General features: G+C 39.3%; 1 protein-coding gene across 2 annotated transcripts in view; it reads right to left on the minus strand.

Moving 5' to 3' along the window:
* EPG5 (ectopic P-granules autophagy protein 5 homolog) overlaps positions 1-17,010 on the minus strand; it is a 2,535,958-nt gene that overhangs the window by 1,259,431 nt on the left and 1,259,517 nt on the right. For both annotated transcript variants that reach the window (XM_044078183.1, XR_006365599.1), the window contains exon 22: positions 11,037-11,203. In XM_044078183.1, coding sequence (XP_043934118.1) covers positions 11,037-11,203 — 167 coding nt within the window. The remainder of the gene's footprint in view (positions 1-11,036; positions 11,204-17,010) is intronic.

Raw genomic sequence — 17,010 nt, forward strand, 5'->3', positions numbered from 1 at the left:
ACATAACAACATCTCCCAGCTATCTACCAGCAAAATATCATAGAATACTCCACATTAGATATATTAATCTCAATCCCAGGAGATCTCTACTCTTAAATAGCAGACTCCCATAACCAATCTATCTCAAACAACTCCACACATTAAAAGATGGAGACATTCACCCAAACTCCAATCTCTCTCCTCAACCCAACCAATACACTAATTATCCCATTACTAAACTATCTAATTCACGACTTGTAGCTCATCTTAATATTCATAGCATTAAAAACAAAATTACTCAACTCCATGCTCTCTTAGAAGTCTGCTCCTTTGTCAACAGAAACTTGGCTAAAACCTGAAACAAAAGACAATGAAATCAACCCACCAGGATACAATATCCTGAGACTTGACAGTGTAGCCAAAAAGGGTGGGGGGTTGCAATTCTATTTAAATCTGGTTTACAGTTAACCACTTATGACATAAAGCCACCTCTTAATACCAAAGAAGAAATTCTTATATCTAAACTTCAACTTAACAATGCCAAAGCCATCTATATTATTTGTATCTATCTACCCCCTGGTAACAACAATACCACCATAGAAAATATCCTTTGCTGGCTAGCTCAACACCTGCCCCAAGAAACCATAATCCTTGGTGATATAAACATTGATTGGAACTGCTGTAGCAGCAGCCACCCTACCACCCACATCAACCTATATGGTTTTGCTCAAACCAATACGTCCCCAACCAGGATAGACAAACACAACAAGAAAAAAGCACATTAGACTGGATTCAGGTAAATAACCATCCCCAATTATATGAATCTGGAACTCTTCCTGATGACATAAGTGACCACTCACTTACCTATATCTTCAGGCATAAAACCTATGCTCCCATTCCTACCACAATCAGGAATATGAGATCCAAAAAGAACTTTAACCCTGATCTCTTCCAAAACATACTCAGAGCATGCAATTGGTCTCCCTTAAAATACCTCCCTCTGGAAGAAGCTGTTCAATACTTTAATTCTAATTTCTTAGCCATCCTTGATCACCATGCACCAACCCGTACAATTAGAATTAAGACCAAATCCACCCCATGGCTTTCTAAAGACACCAAACAAAAAATCCATCTCAGGAATAAATACTGGGGCCAAATGGAGAATGACCAGAAATCCTGTAGACCAACAAAATTTCAGACAACTAAGAAATAACACTAAGAAAGCTATACTATCTGATAAAAGAAAGTACTACCTTCAATTTCAAAAGGCAAACCATAATAACCCACAAAAGTTCTGGGCATGCATCAACCAGTTACTACATCCAGATCAATCCAGTACACCAAACCCACAAAACACTGACCATCAAAATCCCATGCATACTGCCAATGCCTTCAATACCTTTTTCACTGATGCTATCCAATCACTAGCCAGTCAGCTATCACCTAAAACTTTTACTTTACCTACCTATAATAAAACCACACCCCCTCCATTTCTTTTCCAACCAGTCCCAACAACCCATATTCTTGCCCTAATCCAAAAACTGAAACCATGCTCTCCGTCAGCAGACCAACTACATGCTGAATATCTATAGAAATCTGCCAAGTCAATTGCTTACCCCATCTCCATTCTGATCAATAGAACTATTAGCAAAGGTCACATCCCTAGCATCTGGAAAGTCTCCCATATTATCCCCCTTCACAAAGGTGGAAACTCCACCGAATTCTCCAACTACCGTCCCATAGCCCTTCTTTCTCCTTTGGCAAAGATCATGGAAAAATGCATCCATAGGCAATTGCTAGACCACCTAATCCATAATAACTTGCTCTCTAACTGTCAACATGGTTTCAGACCTTCCCATAGCACTACCACTGCCCTCCTTTCCTTTACAGATTGCATTAACAAAAACCGTAACTGTAATATGCTTTCCTCGGCACTATTATTGACCTGTCCAAACCATTTGACATGGTCAATCATCAAATTCTGACAGATATCCTCAAATCCCTAGCCTTAGATGCACTCTTTATCAAATGGTTGCAATCCTACTTAGATAAAAGACAACAGGCAGTACTCTGGCACAACACTCTATCTAACCACCTACCAGTTAACCTCAGTGTACCTCAGGGGGTCCATATTAGGACCTCTCCTTTTCCCCATATTCATCAACGACCTTCATCTAGCAATTCCCCATGCTACTTGCATACAATACGCAGATGACTCCACACTTGTATGCTCAGCCACAACCACGTCTGAACTTCACTCTCTTACCCAAAATGTATTTAACACTGTTGAACAATGGTCCACTCAACATTGCCTTCTCTTAAACCCCTAAAAAACTAAACTCCTCCTTTTCAATCCTAATCATAAGTCCTCTCCCATAGATTTTGCTGTTACATCCACTAATGGTACCATTATATCACCTGACTAACTACCAAGCTACTTGGTATTACCATTGACAACAACCTTACCTTTGACATACACATGAACAACACTATTAAATCTGTCAACAAAAAACTTGGCTCTCTCTACAGAATTAAACCCTTCCTGTCACCTACAGTTAAGACTACTATTGCACACACTCATCTAATCTCTACACTCCTCTATGTCTCAACCATTTTCACTAATCTATCTAAGAACAACCTCAATAAATTGGAAATCTCATACAATAACATAGCCAGATTTGCTATTGGTAACCCATTTAGAACTCATCATTGCTTTAATTTAAATCAGCTTCAATGGTTGGAACTACAGAATCTGCTCAAATACCACCAACTAATCATTGCCCATAAGACTCTTTATCAACCTTCCAATACTCCTACTCTATCCATCATCACCCCCTATAATAATCTGAAGTCTTTACGTTCATCTCAGAAACTTCTAGTTAACACATCTAAATCTAACAACAGGGCTGAGGATTCTCTCTTCTCTAAAATTGTGGGAAGATTTTGGAATCTCCTACCCAGCGACCTTTCCTCACTTTCCTCTATATCACTCTTCAAAAACAGGCTGAAACATTTCCTCAAAACACACTGGTTATGCCCCAGTACTAAATCTGACTAATTATCTACGCTACCCAAATACAGTCGGCCTATCCTATACCTTACCTTTTTTCACTCTGTATTTTATTATTTCCATCCCTCTGGATACTTATTTGTTAAAAAAAAATACTAAACTCATTTTTACTATTACTGAACATTAATCTGCCTCTTTTATTGTACTGTACTTGTATATGGAATTAACCTGTATGCCTCCTTTTTTTTCTACATTAAGTCTTCTACCCACTTGTTATTTTGAACCTGCATTTTACATTGTATTGACTTCTGTCCTCTCTATATTATTTCTGTATTAACCAGATTTGTCCTTGTATACACAATTGAAGTTGTTTTACAATTATATTATCTGTGTGTCATGGAGCTTATCTCCCCGGACCTCTACTGAAAATGAACATATATCCAGTTAGACTAGCCCAGTCAACAAATGTAAAATAAATAATAAATAAATATATTTTATTTTTATTTTATTTATTTATTTTATTTATTTTACATTTGTTTACCGGGCTAGTCTAACTGGATACATGTCCATTTTCAGTAGAGGCCCGGGGAGAAAAGCTCCTAGGTACATACAGCTAATTAACTTATTTCTATCTATGAATAACACAAATATGCAAAAGAAAAAATACAAAAAATAAGCATAAACAGTACTAAATTACAGGAATATAATTAAAGCATCTAAACAAAACCACAAGCCTTCTTATTATTTGTAAAAGAGACGAACGAGCAACATGGTGTCAGAAGTGGCATGTCTAAAGGACATGTTGTTAAAAGCGGCATATCTAAAAGGGCCTGAAGTTAGAACCAGCATACCCAAAGGGGTAAGAAGCTTGAGAAGACATGGCTGCAATGAGTAGAGGCACTTGGCTACAGTTGGTGGAATATACAGCAGTGGCACATCCTAAAATATGTGTAAACTGCAAAACAGGTCAGAAATTAATTTCAGGAATTAAAACTTGCTCAGCACTCTTTTCTTTCATATAATATGAAATGAGGCATACAGAACGTTCTTAAAGATATTCACATAAACTGATAAGTACGATATTGATAAAAAATATTTGAAATACTACAGAAAATGTTTAAAATAAAGTCTGAATTGCATAAAACGAATAAAATAAGGGGAATGATCGCATTTTTGCAAAGCATGTACTTTTTTCGTATTAAGCAAAGATATCTGAATTATTAGAAGTGTATAAAGTGTTTGCATGTTTGTGCAGCATTACAGTAAACCTATTTCGCAGAGTACAGCCATTACAGGGCATACTACTGGAATACAGCCATTACAGAGCATATTTCACAAAGTAAAGTGTTTTGAAGAGTTTATTATGTATTTGAATGTTGCTACAAGCTCACAGAACAGTTTTATTTGTACATACTTACAAGGGCCATATTTTCAGTGTGGATGTGTATACTTCGTGGGCATGGCAGATGGATTTTGAAAACCCAGTGCACTTGTCTTTGAAAGTAATATTGCTGAAAATTGGAGAGTGTTTGAGCAAGAGTACAATATTTTCATACAAGTTGCATTTTCTGATACAGATGACCATACAAAGGCATTTATTCTACTTAATTTAGATGGGTCAGAAGCTTTAAAATGACAATGCTCATTTGTGTATGCACCTGTTATCTATACTGGAGAGGGGGAAACCATCATACTGTTGTACCAGCTGAGTCAAGGGAGGATCCAAAGTGCTTAAAATGCAAATTTAGAGAAATGTGTAACCCCAGACAAATATTACAATGGAAAATTTTACACAAGGGATCAAAAACCTGGTGAAATTTTTGCAGCATATACAACTGACCTGAGAAATAAATCTAAAACGTGCAGATTTGGTGACTTAAGGGGTGAGTTGATAAAAGATAGACTTGTGTGTGCTATAAAAGGTGATGCTGTGAGAAAGATTTTGCTTTGTGACAGTGATTTAACTTTGAATAAGGCCATTGTGATTTGTCAAATATACAAGCTCACACAAAGGCACACAAATATACTTACAAATGTGAGCAGCTCTAGAAGGCACAGTGATAAAGCTTATGTTAATAGTATGCAGCACGTGGTTAAAAGAAACAGGCCCAAGCACATGGCAGCTATGGGGTTTCCTAGGGACTGCTGCAGGTCTCTTCAGAACTTTCTAGCAACTCCAAAAGCCGCACAGCCTCAGTGAAGCATAAGAGTGAAGTCAGCAAACTGAAAGCATGGGTCCTACCCTAGTTTCATTGCCAACTGTCGTAATTGTGGTGGATGCCATTAATCTAAAAGGGAAAAGTGTTTAGCTTTTGGTCAGCAATGCCACAAATGCTATAAATGGAAGCATTTTAAAGGATTTTGTAAATCAAAAGACCCACATTCTTTTATTAAAAGGGAACATTTTAAGAAACGAGTTGATCAATTAGAAAGCTATGGAGTAGGGTCGCAGGCCACTCTTTATGTTGAGAGTGTGTCAATGCTTCATGAAACGGTCAATGAAATAGATATAAGGGCCAAGAATGAAGTATTTTGTACTGTTTGGATAAATGGCAAACCCATACAGCTCAAAGTTCATACAGGCTCCAAGTGCAATGTTATGTCTGCAGAAACATTTGCGAGAGTGTGGAAAGGTGAAAGGCTTGATTTGGCAAGGTGTGCAAAACGTGTTGCTTAAGGAGGTGAAGAAATTCAATCTGAAGGCTCAGTAGTGCTTTCATGTCCCTCTGATGGAAGAAGATAAGACTTACTGTTTTATGTGGTCAAGAAGCACATCCAGTCATTATTACATCTCACATATTCTTTCAAAAAGGGACTGCTTTCATTTAATAAGTTCAACACGTTAGCTTAAAAGACCACTACTCTAATTTTGCCCAGTACATTTTTTTCTACCTATGCTGATCTTTTCCAGAACAAACTAGGTAAACTTCCAGTTGTGTACTCCTTGAAGTTAGACCAAGAGGTCAGGCCAGTTATAAGGCTAGCAGGAAAAGTTCCAATAGCCATGCAGAACAGAGTCAAAGCTGAGTTAGACAAAATGGTATGGCAAGGTGTGATTTGTCCAATAGAAACTCGAAAATGAATGGGTATCTTCCATGGTGGTAGCTTACAAGAAAAACATAGATGACATCAAAATATGTACTGATCCACGAGATTTGAACAAGATGCTAAAAAGACCATCCAATGCGCACAAAGAAGTCATGGTCTTGATGCCAAATGCCACTATTTTTTCTGTCTTAGATGCAAAGAGTTCATTTTAGCAAATTCAGCTTGACAGAAAATTCTCATTGCTCACTACTTTCAGTACTCCATTTGGCAGGTACAGATTTTTGAGAATGCCATTTGGGATAAATTCTGCAAGTGAAGTCTTTCAGCGTGCAATGGAGCACACACATTTTTTCAGGGTATCCTTGTGCTATCTTAGTAGATGACATACTAGTAGGAGGTCGTGATGAAGCAAAACATGACTGAACCCTCCGAAAAGTTCTAGAAAGGGCACGTCAAGTGAATTTTAAGCTCAAACCACACAAATGCAAGTTCAGGCTACATGATGTTTCTTATGTTGGTCATTTATTTACGAACACAAGCCTATGACCAGACTCTTCAAAGCAAACAGCCATTCTCGAGATGCCAACTCGAGACAATGTTCAAGCCCTGTAATGTTTTCTTGGCATGGTCTACTACCTAGGCAAGTTCATTCCAGACTTGAGCCAACTTTCAGCACTACTCATAGAGTTGACACGTAAAGATGTATCCTGGTCTTGGTTAGAGCAACACCAAAGAGCATTTGATGTCCTGAAACACAGAACTGCTAGCCCTCCAACGCTCAGATACTATGATGTTCACAAACCAGTTACACTTTCCTGTGATGCTTCGAAATTTGGTCTTGTTGCAGTCATTCTACAAGAGGATCAACCTGTTGCCTATGCATTGAAAACTCTTACCCAAACTGAACAGCAGTATGCCCAGACTGAGAAAGAGCTTTTGGCAATTGTGTTTGCATTTTCAAAGTTCCATGATTACGTTTATGGTAGACCCATCCAGAGTGAAACAGATTACCAGCCATTAGTCATTATTCTGAGAAAGCCAATGCATTCAGCTCCAGCCAGACTGCAATGTATGATGCTGAGATTGCAAAAGTACAATTTCAATCTTGTCTACAAGAAAAGCAAACTTCTTTATCTTGCTGATACATTGTCCAGATCACCCAGAAATACCACTGAACAGCATGAAAATCAAGATTCACACTCGATTGATGATTTTGAATTCATGGAAGTGCATAATTTTTCTTCCACACGTCTTGATGAGCTGAAAGATCACACAGCTACAGATCCAGTTTTGCAGAGGCTCAACCAATTTATCAGTCAAGGATGGCCATTAAAGCAATCTAGCTTACCTCAAGAAGTGCAACCTTATTTTCCATACAGAGATGAGATTTTGTCCGACAAAGGTATCATTATGAAAGGTCCAAAAGTAATTGCTCCAAAGTCCTTGCAACCTGTGTACATTACCATCTTGCATCATGGTCACCCAGGAACCGAATCTACCAAAAGAAGGGCGAGAGGACTGGTATTTTGGCCTTCTATGTCACAAGACATTGAGAGAGCACTTTTATCTTGTTCAGTATGTAAAAGTACAAAGCCACATCAACAGAAGGAACCACTTCAACTTAACCAGATTCCAAACTACCTTGGTCGACAGTAGCCACAGACATCTTCGAGTGTTAGTAGACTCTTACTCCAACTGATCTGAGATTGACTTATTCCTAACCTAGCATCCAGTACTGTCATTACAAAGATGAAGCATCATTTTGCAGGACATTGAAGTCCAGACAAAGTTATTTCTCACAATGGCACACAGTTTACAAGCCAGGAGATTTGCTGAAGAATGGGACTTTACTCATGTCACAAGTTGTCCAGAGTACCCGCAGTCAAATAGTTTGGCAGAATGCGCAGTTCAAAGTGCAAAGTAGTTACTTGAGAAGTCAAAACAAGATAATATTGATGTTTCCTAAATCACTTGAATCTCAGAAATGTTCCCCGTGGTAAACATCTTGGTTCACCTGCTCAGACACTTCTGTCGAGACAAACCAGAACCAAATTACCAATCAGTAGTCAATTGTTGGTTACATGTGTCAAGAACAACAGATCAGTGAAAGCCAATCTGTTGAAGAAGCGCCTGTCCCAGAAGTCCTATTATGATAAGACCAGCAAACCGCTCAATCCATTTCGAGAGGGAGAAGTGGTAGGAATGCAAACATCTAAAATTTATGATTGGATTGGTGTCATGAAGAATGTTGATTGGATTGGTGTCATGAAGAATGATGGTCCAGAGCAGAGATTGTACATTATAGAATCAGAAGGAGCAATCTATTGGTGGAATTGGAAACATTTGAGACTGGTGTCTGAGCCTACACCACAGCAAATAGTCTGTGAGAAAGACTCTTTATCACAGAGTGAGTTATCCAGTGTTCCAATTCCAGAGGACATTCCCATTCCTGATACGAGTTGTGCATCACAGACTGTCTCTGTTGATAAATTTAGTCCCAGCTGTTATGTTATGAGATACAGTCGAATCTCTAAACCTTGCAGCAGATATGAAGCAACTTGGTCATAAACATTGTGTTTTGTTTCTAATATATATATATATATAGTGATGCATGCCTAGTTCTAACATTGTTTTGCATAAAGGGCAATCTGTTTAAGAGGGAGGATGTAGATCAATATGTGTGTACATACCTTTAAGAAGCTATCCAAGGGCTTGCACAACTGTATAAATACTGAGCATGTGCAAGTCTAACTGCCATTTTGTAGTTAGCTGTTGAGATGTGGACATGTATGTACGTAAGCTCTGTCTGTTAACTAGTTTGTTCATATTTACAGATGCTGTTATCCATCCTGATTTGTTTCTATATATTAAAGCAACCAAACGAAACCCCAAGCCTTCTTACTATTTCTATTAAAGACGAATAAGCGACAAGTAGTTTACAGGAAAAAGTAAATCAAATGCATTCAGATGAGTTTAAAATGAGTGAGACAATGAATGGCTATATAAACTTAAATCAAACAAGGTTGAAAAGAAAATAAAGTCAAATTAAACAAGGTAGAAAAGAAAAGAAGAAGCTTTAAGTAGCAGATAAAACTGCAGAAATAAGAGTGTGAAATGAAAGAAAGACTGGTTGAAAATGAGACTTCTCAACAAAAAGTGTTTAAAATGAGTCAGAATCCACAGCACACAAAAAAGTCAGAGATTTTCTGCTATACGAGAGAAATTGTAAGGAACACACTGCATTAATTTTAAGAAGGTACAAATACAAAACCGACAAATCCTGCTGTGGAACACGAGTTCAATCAAAAGGAAACAGAGAGTGCAAGCTTCCAACTTTGATAATGAGAAAGAACCCAAGACCTATATTAGTTAAGCTGCAGTCATACCAGAAGGAAGAGCTGCTCCTGACAAAATTGCGGCAGTAGGGTATAAATATTAGGTTGGGAACACCAGAGAGTTTGTAAAAATGATTATTCATTGAACACCAGAGAAACAAGACGGGAGTTTATCTCTACAATCAAGATACCTCAAGAGACAGGTATACACTCAAGCTGCCAAATCCAGCTGTCTTTAGAACAATTTTCCCTGGAGGCTCAAATATATTTTTGGATGCAGAACTAGCAAAGGAGAAAAAAAATAACTAGCAAACAATGAGCCAGCAAACTGAAGCAGATTTTGCTTCTCATTCTTCTGACAAAAGCAAAAAGCACTTGCACAGAAATTGCAAGTGAAGCCTTTCTAATTGTATTGAAGGAAAATGACTGAATGACAGAAAAAAGCGAAGGAGCTGACTGGAAAAATGTGGAGTACTTTGGACATGAAGTTGAAACTGGTGTTGGGTGGCTGACATGATGAGAAAGAAGACTAGCAATAATGTAAAGTTAAGAAAGAAACAGAAGAATTGTAAAGTGTCATTTCCATAAAATGTAGTTTAGACAAAAAATAGTGTTTCTGCAAGAAGAATTGGCTAGAAAAGACTGGAATATTGTTAAAATGATGGGAGGACTCTAAAGCAGGGTTTACACTTTGCAACTAATGTTTAGAAAGATAATGAAAGGACTGAAGATGTAACTGAGTAAAAAAAATTCTCTAATAATATGTTTACAATAAATTTCTTGAAGTAAATTGCATGCTATATTATAAAGTAGTTCTGTGCAGTATGTAGAGGTATTTTAAATGTGAGGCAATCCTCCGTAGTAATAGGTGCAAACCCTAATGCTGCCCCTGCATCATACATAAAAACACCTTCCCATAACAAAACCACTAGACAAGACAGTTTTGTACACACACACTCAATTTATCCTGTAACCTAATCCTAAACAAACAAAATCACACAAGAACTTAACCTATCCCCTTACCTACCATTACTCTAACCTTAACCCACACAAATTTGCAAGCACACGTACACACCTACTAAACATCCCACTTAACTGTTTTGACAAAACACACCCAATAAAACATCCATTCGATAAACTTGAAGTTCAAATAAAAAACACTGCACTTCCACCTGTCAATCAATCGTAACCCATATATAACAAAGTATTAGTTTAAGGGTGTGCACACTTATGCAACTAGCTTATTGTACGTTTTTTATTTTTTATATTTTTCCCCTAACAGATTTGTTTGTTTTTCAAATGAATTGTACAGGTTATAGGTCACATTAAAGGTGGCAAAAGTTTTGAAATGACTTATTATAGTCTCATTTTTTTATATCGCAAAACCAGGGGTGTGTAAACTTTTTATGTCTACTGTATAATGTTTTTAATTTTATCGTATCTACTCAAACCATGATTACATACATGTTTTAAGCTACTGTTGCTACCACATGGCTTGCACTGTGGTTGAAAAGGGTCCCTGGACTAATCTACCTACCTGGTTAACAAAGTTTAATAAATAAATGTAAAGCATATGTTGGCAGCTGAAATCTATACTCATCACAGTCTAAATGATCTGCATCAATGCTGGGTAATTGTAGACACTGTAATGATTCACAACCTACCCGTATTCTGGTCCTGGCCGATGCAGGTACAGAAGAAAGAATTTCTGCCAGATAAGAGGCAAAAGAGGATGGTCAGCTGGTGTAGATAATGCCTGACAAGCCCATCGATAAATAAGGAACCTCTGAAGAGATGGCACAATGGGCAGTTTCAAGTAACTTTGTGCTTTCTGTTAAAAGAAACAGAAAAAATATAACTATAAATAAATGCATACAGAATCCTGGACATGAAGTTGACTATCAAAAGACATCATGCTGCACACACAGAACAGATGACTGCTCTGTAAAGAAAAGTATTATGCAGTATGTACAAAAGACAGATCACCTATGTTAGAGATGCCTCTTTCATCTGGTCCAGCAATACAATACTTCTATCAAAAAACAGTGCTCTAACAGCAAAACTTTTAAACAGTTACCCTTGGGGACTAATTACATTCCCATTAGTGCATGTGTGCCTTAGTTTTGTTTTCTGGGTAATTAGCCCCTCTGTGCCTACTATTACCCCCCTCCTGTTGGTCTTGAGCCCATTCTTTCCCACACTTCAAGAAGTCCCCATCTGGGAGGAGATTACTGACTACATTAGAACATCATGGACATGTCTGTGCACTTGCCTGCATCTAACAATGTGAGCACTTCTAGTTATGCCCTAACTCCACCACCTGTGGCTGAGGTGAACACTTACATTACCAGTGGGGCCTACTTTGCTATCCCCATGCATGTGTGTGTGTTCCCATCCACACTGTATTGAGAGCTTCCACTATCAAACAGGTAAGCCAATGCCCCTGGTTAATAGCTACAAACTAACTGCTTGCAAGTCTCTACTTGAATGTGTCAAAAGAGCCAACCAGACCAGCACTCCCTCCCTACAGGGTAAAAGTGTTGGAGGTAGCCATTCACTCCTGTTCTCACTGACCTGCTCTAGCTACAGGAACTAACAGGATCCATGCTGCAGGTATTAGGATGAAGCTCTTTAATCTGATAATGTCTTAGTTCTTTTAACTCTCAGTTTTGGTCCAAGCAAAAGTAAACCGTTGTATGGCAAAAGTTGTCAAGGTGGCAGTTGGTGGCCTACTTCCTGCAGACAAGATACAGTATCATGGTGTGCACCTGCTGCTTTCAAATAAGAAACCGTAGACCTTTTGCAGCAGAAACTAAAATGATAGTCCTTGGATAACTCTTCTAAAGGATAAACAATGGAAACATATTGTTAATCACTGCAGCCTCAAATGAAGATTTTGACCGAGGGCATATCCACCTTGTAATAATCTATAAAGGTGATCAGAGGTTCACAGGTTTGTAGGTAAGTACTAGACTAGAAGACTTTGTGACCCATTTTAAACCTAGCCAACTTCCCCTTCAAAGATGAATATTAAACTCTGTACTTTGTGTCTATGAGGCAAGCACCTTAACCATTACACCAACCCCCAATAACCCACTGATCATGTGGCTGCAGTACAAAAGTCATCTAGGTAGGTAGGTACTAGGCTATCTGAAAATCTGTAAATGGTAGTGGATATAGACACAGTCTAGGCAGAACATGTTTTAGGAGGAATTTGGAATGAATATCTGGCAGACACTTAAAACACTGCTTTGCAAATACCTTGCTTTTAGAACCTTTTGCAAGGCACACAGACTTCTCAGCTGTTCTTGTTTTGCAGAACACACCTATTTTCAGGCATAATGTATGTATTTTTGGAGGTATGTCCCTATTTTCAGGCTTGGTTTATCCTTTCATACAATTTTCTGAAACACCCTTATGCCACATGATATCTGAAGCTATCTAGTACACAGAAAACATACTACAAGACCAAAACACTAATGGCATGAATAAATGAACTTCTGTGGTAGAATTTTCAAAATAGTTCACTATAGTCTTCAGATTTTACAATGTCTCTTTCATGATGTGCTTTTAGATATCTGGCATTCAAATTTTATGCTAATTAAATGTCTATTTTTGACTGGGTGTGCCTACTTTTCAAGGGCCTCTGTTTCTTCTTTTCAATGTCTGCAGGTTGACAGGTATGAAGGTACACAGTCAGTCTTTTCTTATAGGCTTTTGTTCTGTCCACAATGTACCTGAGCTGCCTGTGAATGCATTCACCTTCAGTGAAAAAATATTATCACTATTACAAAAAAAGAAATAAATCAAGCAAATGAAAGGTCAAATTTAGATTATGTTTTGGGGTTACTTAAGCATGATGACAGGGTGGGTTTGTAAAGAAACCCCTATCCTCATGAGTGGAAATGCTCCCTTAGGGTTTCACCAAAAGAAAAATCCCCTGGAGGGGAAGCAGAGGGAATAGAGTCCTCTGCATCAGAATCCTCATAAGTAGATAAGGGCAAATCCAGATCATCAGAAGAATCAGAAAAATAAGAATCCTGGTCAGAAGATTCATAAACAACTTCAGTCCTAAGTCTCTTAGAAGGGGGAAGTTGGCTTCCCCTAATTAGTTATAAGATCTTCAGCCATTCTTATCATTTGTTTTTAGGCATAGAGGCCTGAGCATGCGGCCTGGGCATTGGTTTCTTGGGCATGGTTCGAGATTTAGGCCTAAATGAAGAAGGAGGCGTTGGTTTAATATGCAGGTCCGTATGCCTAAATACAACCACAGAAGCCGGTGCCTGCACAGTGGCTCCGGACCCATCCAAGGTAGAGACATCCGCAGGTTCCACAGTTGAAGCATCTCGCGGCATACCGGACTCCGAATGGGTCTCAGTAGAGGCCTGCGAATCAGAAGTAGCGGGTATCAGGGGCTGCGAAAGCACCTCACTGAGTACCAGTGAACTGGCGTCTGGCTTAGGAAAAGCATCATCGGCAGCTTTGGACCTAGGCGGCCTGTCTCTGTCTTTATCTTTGCGTTTTTTCAGAACAGCCGATGGCTAACCGATGACATTTCTGGATAATTAAACTGAGAACCAAAATATTTAGAGGCGAAAATATACTAACGATGGATAGTGCGCTGATTAAATAAAGCACAAAACCGACAGCAAGGTACGTCATGGTCATGGCCCAGGCAAGGAATACAGTGCGAATGAAAATCTTTGTGAGGTATTTGCTTTCCACAAGTAATGCAATTATTAACTTTTACTGACATCGGTAAGGAGCAACAGAAGATTTCCCTGATGGGGTATTTAGCTTTAATTGAAGACTTCAGTTCTGAAACTCGAAAACGAAAATTTCACGAGTCAGCCAACCGGCACTTGCGAACTGCTTCTGCTTCAGGCACAGCACGGCAAGAAAGACTGATGTAATGGCGTCGACTGCATGTTTTATACCCTTGATGACCTGACGTCATGGAAGAAGGGACAGCATCCGACGCAGGATCCAAGTCTTTGTTAATCAGGCAGACTGAGGGCTACTGCAAGCAGATAACCCAAATGTAATGACTGCAACAGTGAAACACGAAGAACATCTAGAGCCTACCTCTCATCTCAAAAATCCTTGTGGACTGAAGTATAAGCCATGTAGAAGAGTACTTTTTACGAGAAAAAACTACAATTCTGTCAAATCTGCTGGTATGTAAAGGAGTAAAGATAAACCTGTGCAGTTTGAAATACATATGCCAAGGTAAATCAAGGCCACTCTCATAAAAATGGAGAGGAAAGCCCCACTCCTACACCAGCCTTATTGAAGCAAAGAAAGGCCAGAAATTGACAGTTCTGAACAGAATATAAATTGCAGACAGACAATAAGTGGATTCAAAAAAAGGAGTTCACAAGCAAAGATTTCTGAAATACCAGAATCAGGACCACAAAGGGATTACAGAATTAAAATTGTGACTGGCAGCCCTGAGAGAAAATCTTTTCAATTTACCTTTACAAACCTTCTGGGTAGAGGGGAACTGAGCAGAAGATAAGACTGAAACCACCTTATAAAGAAACCTCTACCTCTGACTGACTATTAAGCGAAATGCAGCAGCCATGCCATCAGTTGGAAGAAAGGTCACTAAAAATGAAACTCATAACATTTGCATATGCCCTTCTTCTGTACACCAGCTTCCTGACCAGATTTTTTTAGGTGAGTACAGTACAGTTGTGTACACTTTCCATAAATGTAGATGTTTGAGTGTATTCACTGTTGCAGTCATTACATTTGGGTTATCTGCTTGTAGCTAGCCCTCAGTCGGCCTGATTAACAAAGTCTTGGGTCCTGTGTCGGTTGCTGTCCCTTCTTCCACGACGTCAGGTCGCCAGGGGTATAAAACATGCAGCCGATGCCATTACATCAGTTTTTCTTGCCCCAGATGTCAGGTGTCCCCCTAATGGGAAGCAATTAAACATAAAAGCACAAAGATATACCTCCAACAAAAAAGCAAATACACCAAAAAGGCTTTTAAGCATAGTAAAGGAAAGTAGAGGTATAGCTAAAAGAAGTTAGGGGGCTGGAGGCAGGGTAACCAGGACTGCAACAGTGAATACACTCAAACATCTACATTTATGGTAAGTGTACACAACTGTACTATGTTCTTCGTGTTTCACTGTTGCAGTCATTACATTTGGGTAGATTCCCAAAGCTATGGTGGGAGGAGGAATTTAGATAGCATTAGGGCCAGCTATAAGGCCCTGCAAGACTGCAGTGGCAAAGCCAGCTCTGGATTTAGAGAAAATTGGCAAATGATAGTGCTAGGTGAAAGTATGTACAGAACTCCAGGTAGCAGCTTCTAGGATGTCCCTGGTAAGGACGCCTCTCAGAAAGGCTGTGGAGGTAGATGCAGCCCTGGTAGAGTGAGGTCTGATTCCCTGGGGGATAGGTTTTCCATGGTGTTTATAGCAGAAATTAATGCAATGCCTTATCCATTTAGAAATGGTTTGCTTTGAAATAGCCTTCCCCTCTGTCCCTGCAGCAAATGCCACCAGCAGTTGTTCAGATTTCCTTTGCGGTTTAGTCCTGTCCAAGTAGAATCTAAGTTGTCTGTGCACATCTAAGGAATGCAGTAACTGTTCACCTTTATTCTGTGGATTGGGAAAGAAGGGTGGCAAATGAATGGACTGATTAAGAGCCACACTGGATACCACCTTGAGCATGAAGGATGGATTGGTTCTGAGGGACACCCTGTCTACATGAAAGATGATGAAAGGCTCCACTGCTATAAGGGCCTGTAATTCAGATACCCTTCTAGCTGAAGTGAGTGCTAAAAGGAAGGCTGTTTTCCAAGAAAGAAATTTTAAGTCTGCAGTAGCAACTGGCTCGAAAGGAGGTAGAGTGAGTTTCTCCAAGACAAAGTTAAGGTCCCAGGCTGGGGTTGGAGCTCTCCTGGGTGGTCTCAAATTTTTGGCCCCTCTGAGGAACTGCTTGAGCAGTGGATGAGAGAAGAGTGGAGGTTCTGTGTTATAATGAGCTGAAATGGCTGAGGCATGGATGTTAACGGAGGAAAAAGACAGGCCCTTGTGAAACATCTCAGTTAAGTATTGTAAAATCTGAGGTAAATTGGGTGCTGCTGTGCTCATCCCTTGAGATTGGTTCCAGGCACAGAATCGTTTCCATTTTTCAGCACAAGATTTTCTAGTACTAGGCCTCCTTGCCTCTAAAATGATATCCATCACAGGTTTGCTGAGGGATGGTAGAGGAGAGATTAAGTAATTAGCCAGGCTTCAAGGTTCAATGTTGGAAGCTGAGGGTGCAGAATCTGGTTCTCCTGCTGAGACGACAGGGAAGGAGTCTGAGGCAGGTGCCATGGAGTTAACCATGACACACTGCGCAGGAGGGGGTACAAGTGTTGGCATGGCCTATCTGGAGCAATCAAAATCATCCTTGGTTTGTCCTGTTTGATTTTTTGTAGTACTTTGGAGAGCAGAGGCAGAGGGGGGGGGGGCATAGACTGATAGATTTTTCCAGCTGAAGGACAGAGCATCAACTTTCCAGGCTTGTTTGTGGGGAGTCCTTGTGCAAAATTTGTCCAATTGGTAGTTCTGGGGATAGGCAAACAGGTCTATATCTGGGCTCCCCCATTTGCTTGTCAACATGTTGAAAATCCTT

This window comes from Protopterus annectens, chromosome 1.part1, assembly GCF_019279795.1.
Source record: "Protopterus annectens isolate FY-2018-M chromosome 1.part1, PAN1.0, whole genome shotgun sequence".
NCBI classification, from domain to species: Eukaryota; Metazoa; Chordata; order Ceratodontiformes; family Protopteridae; genus Protopterus; species Protopterus annectens.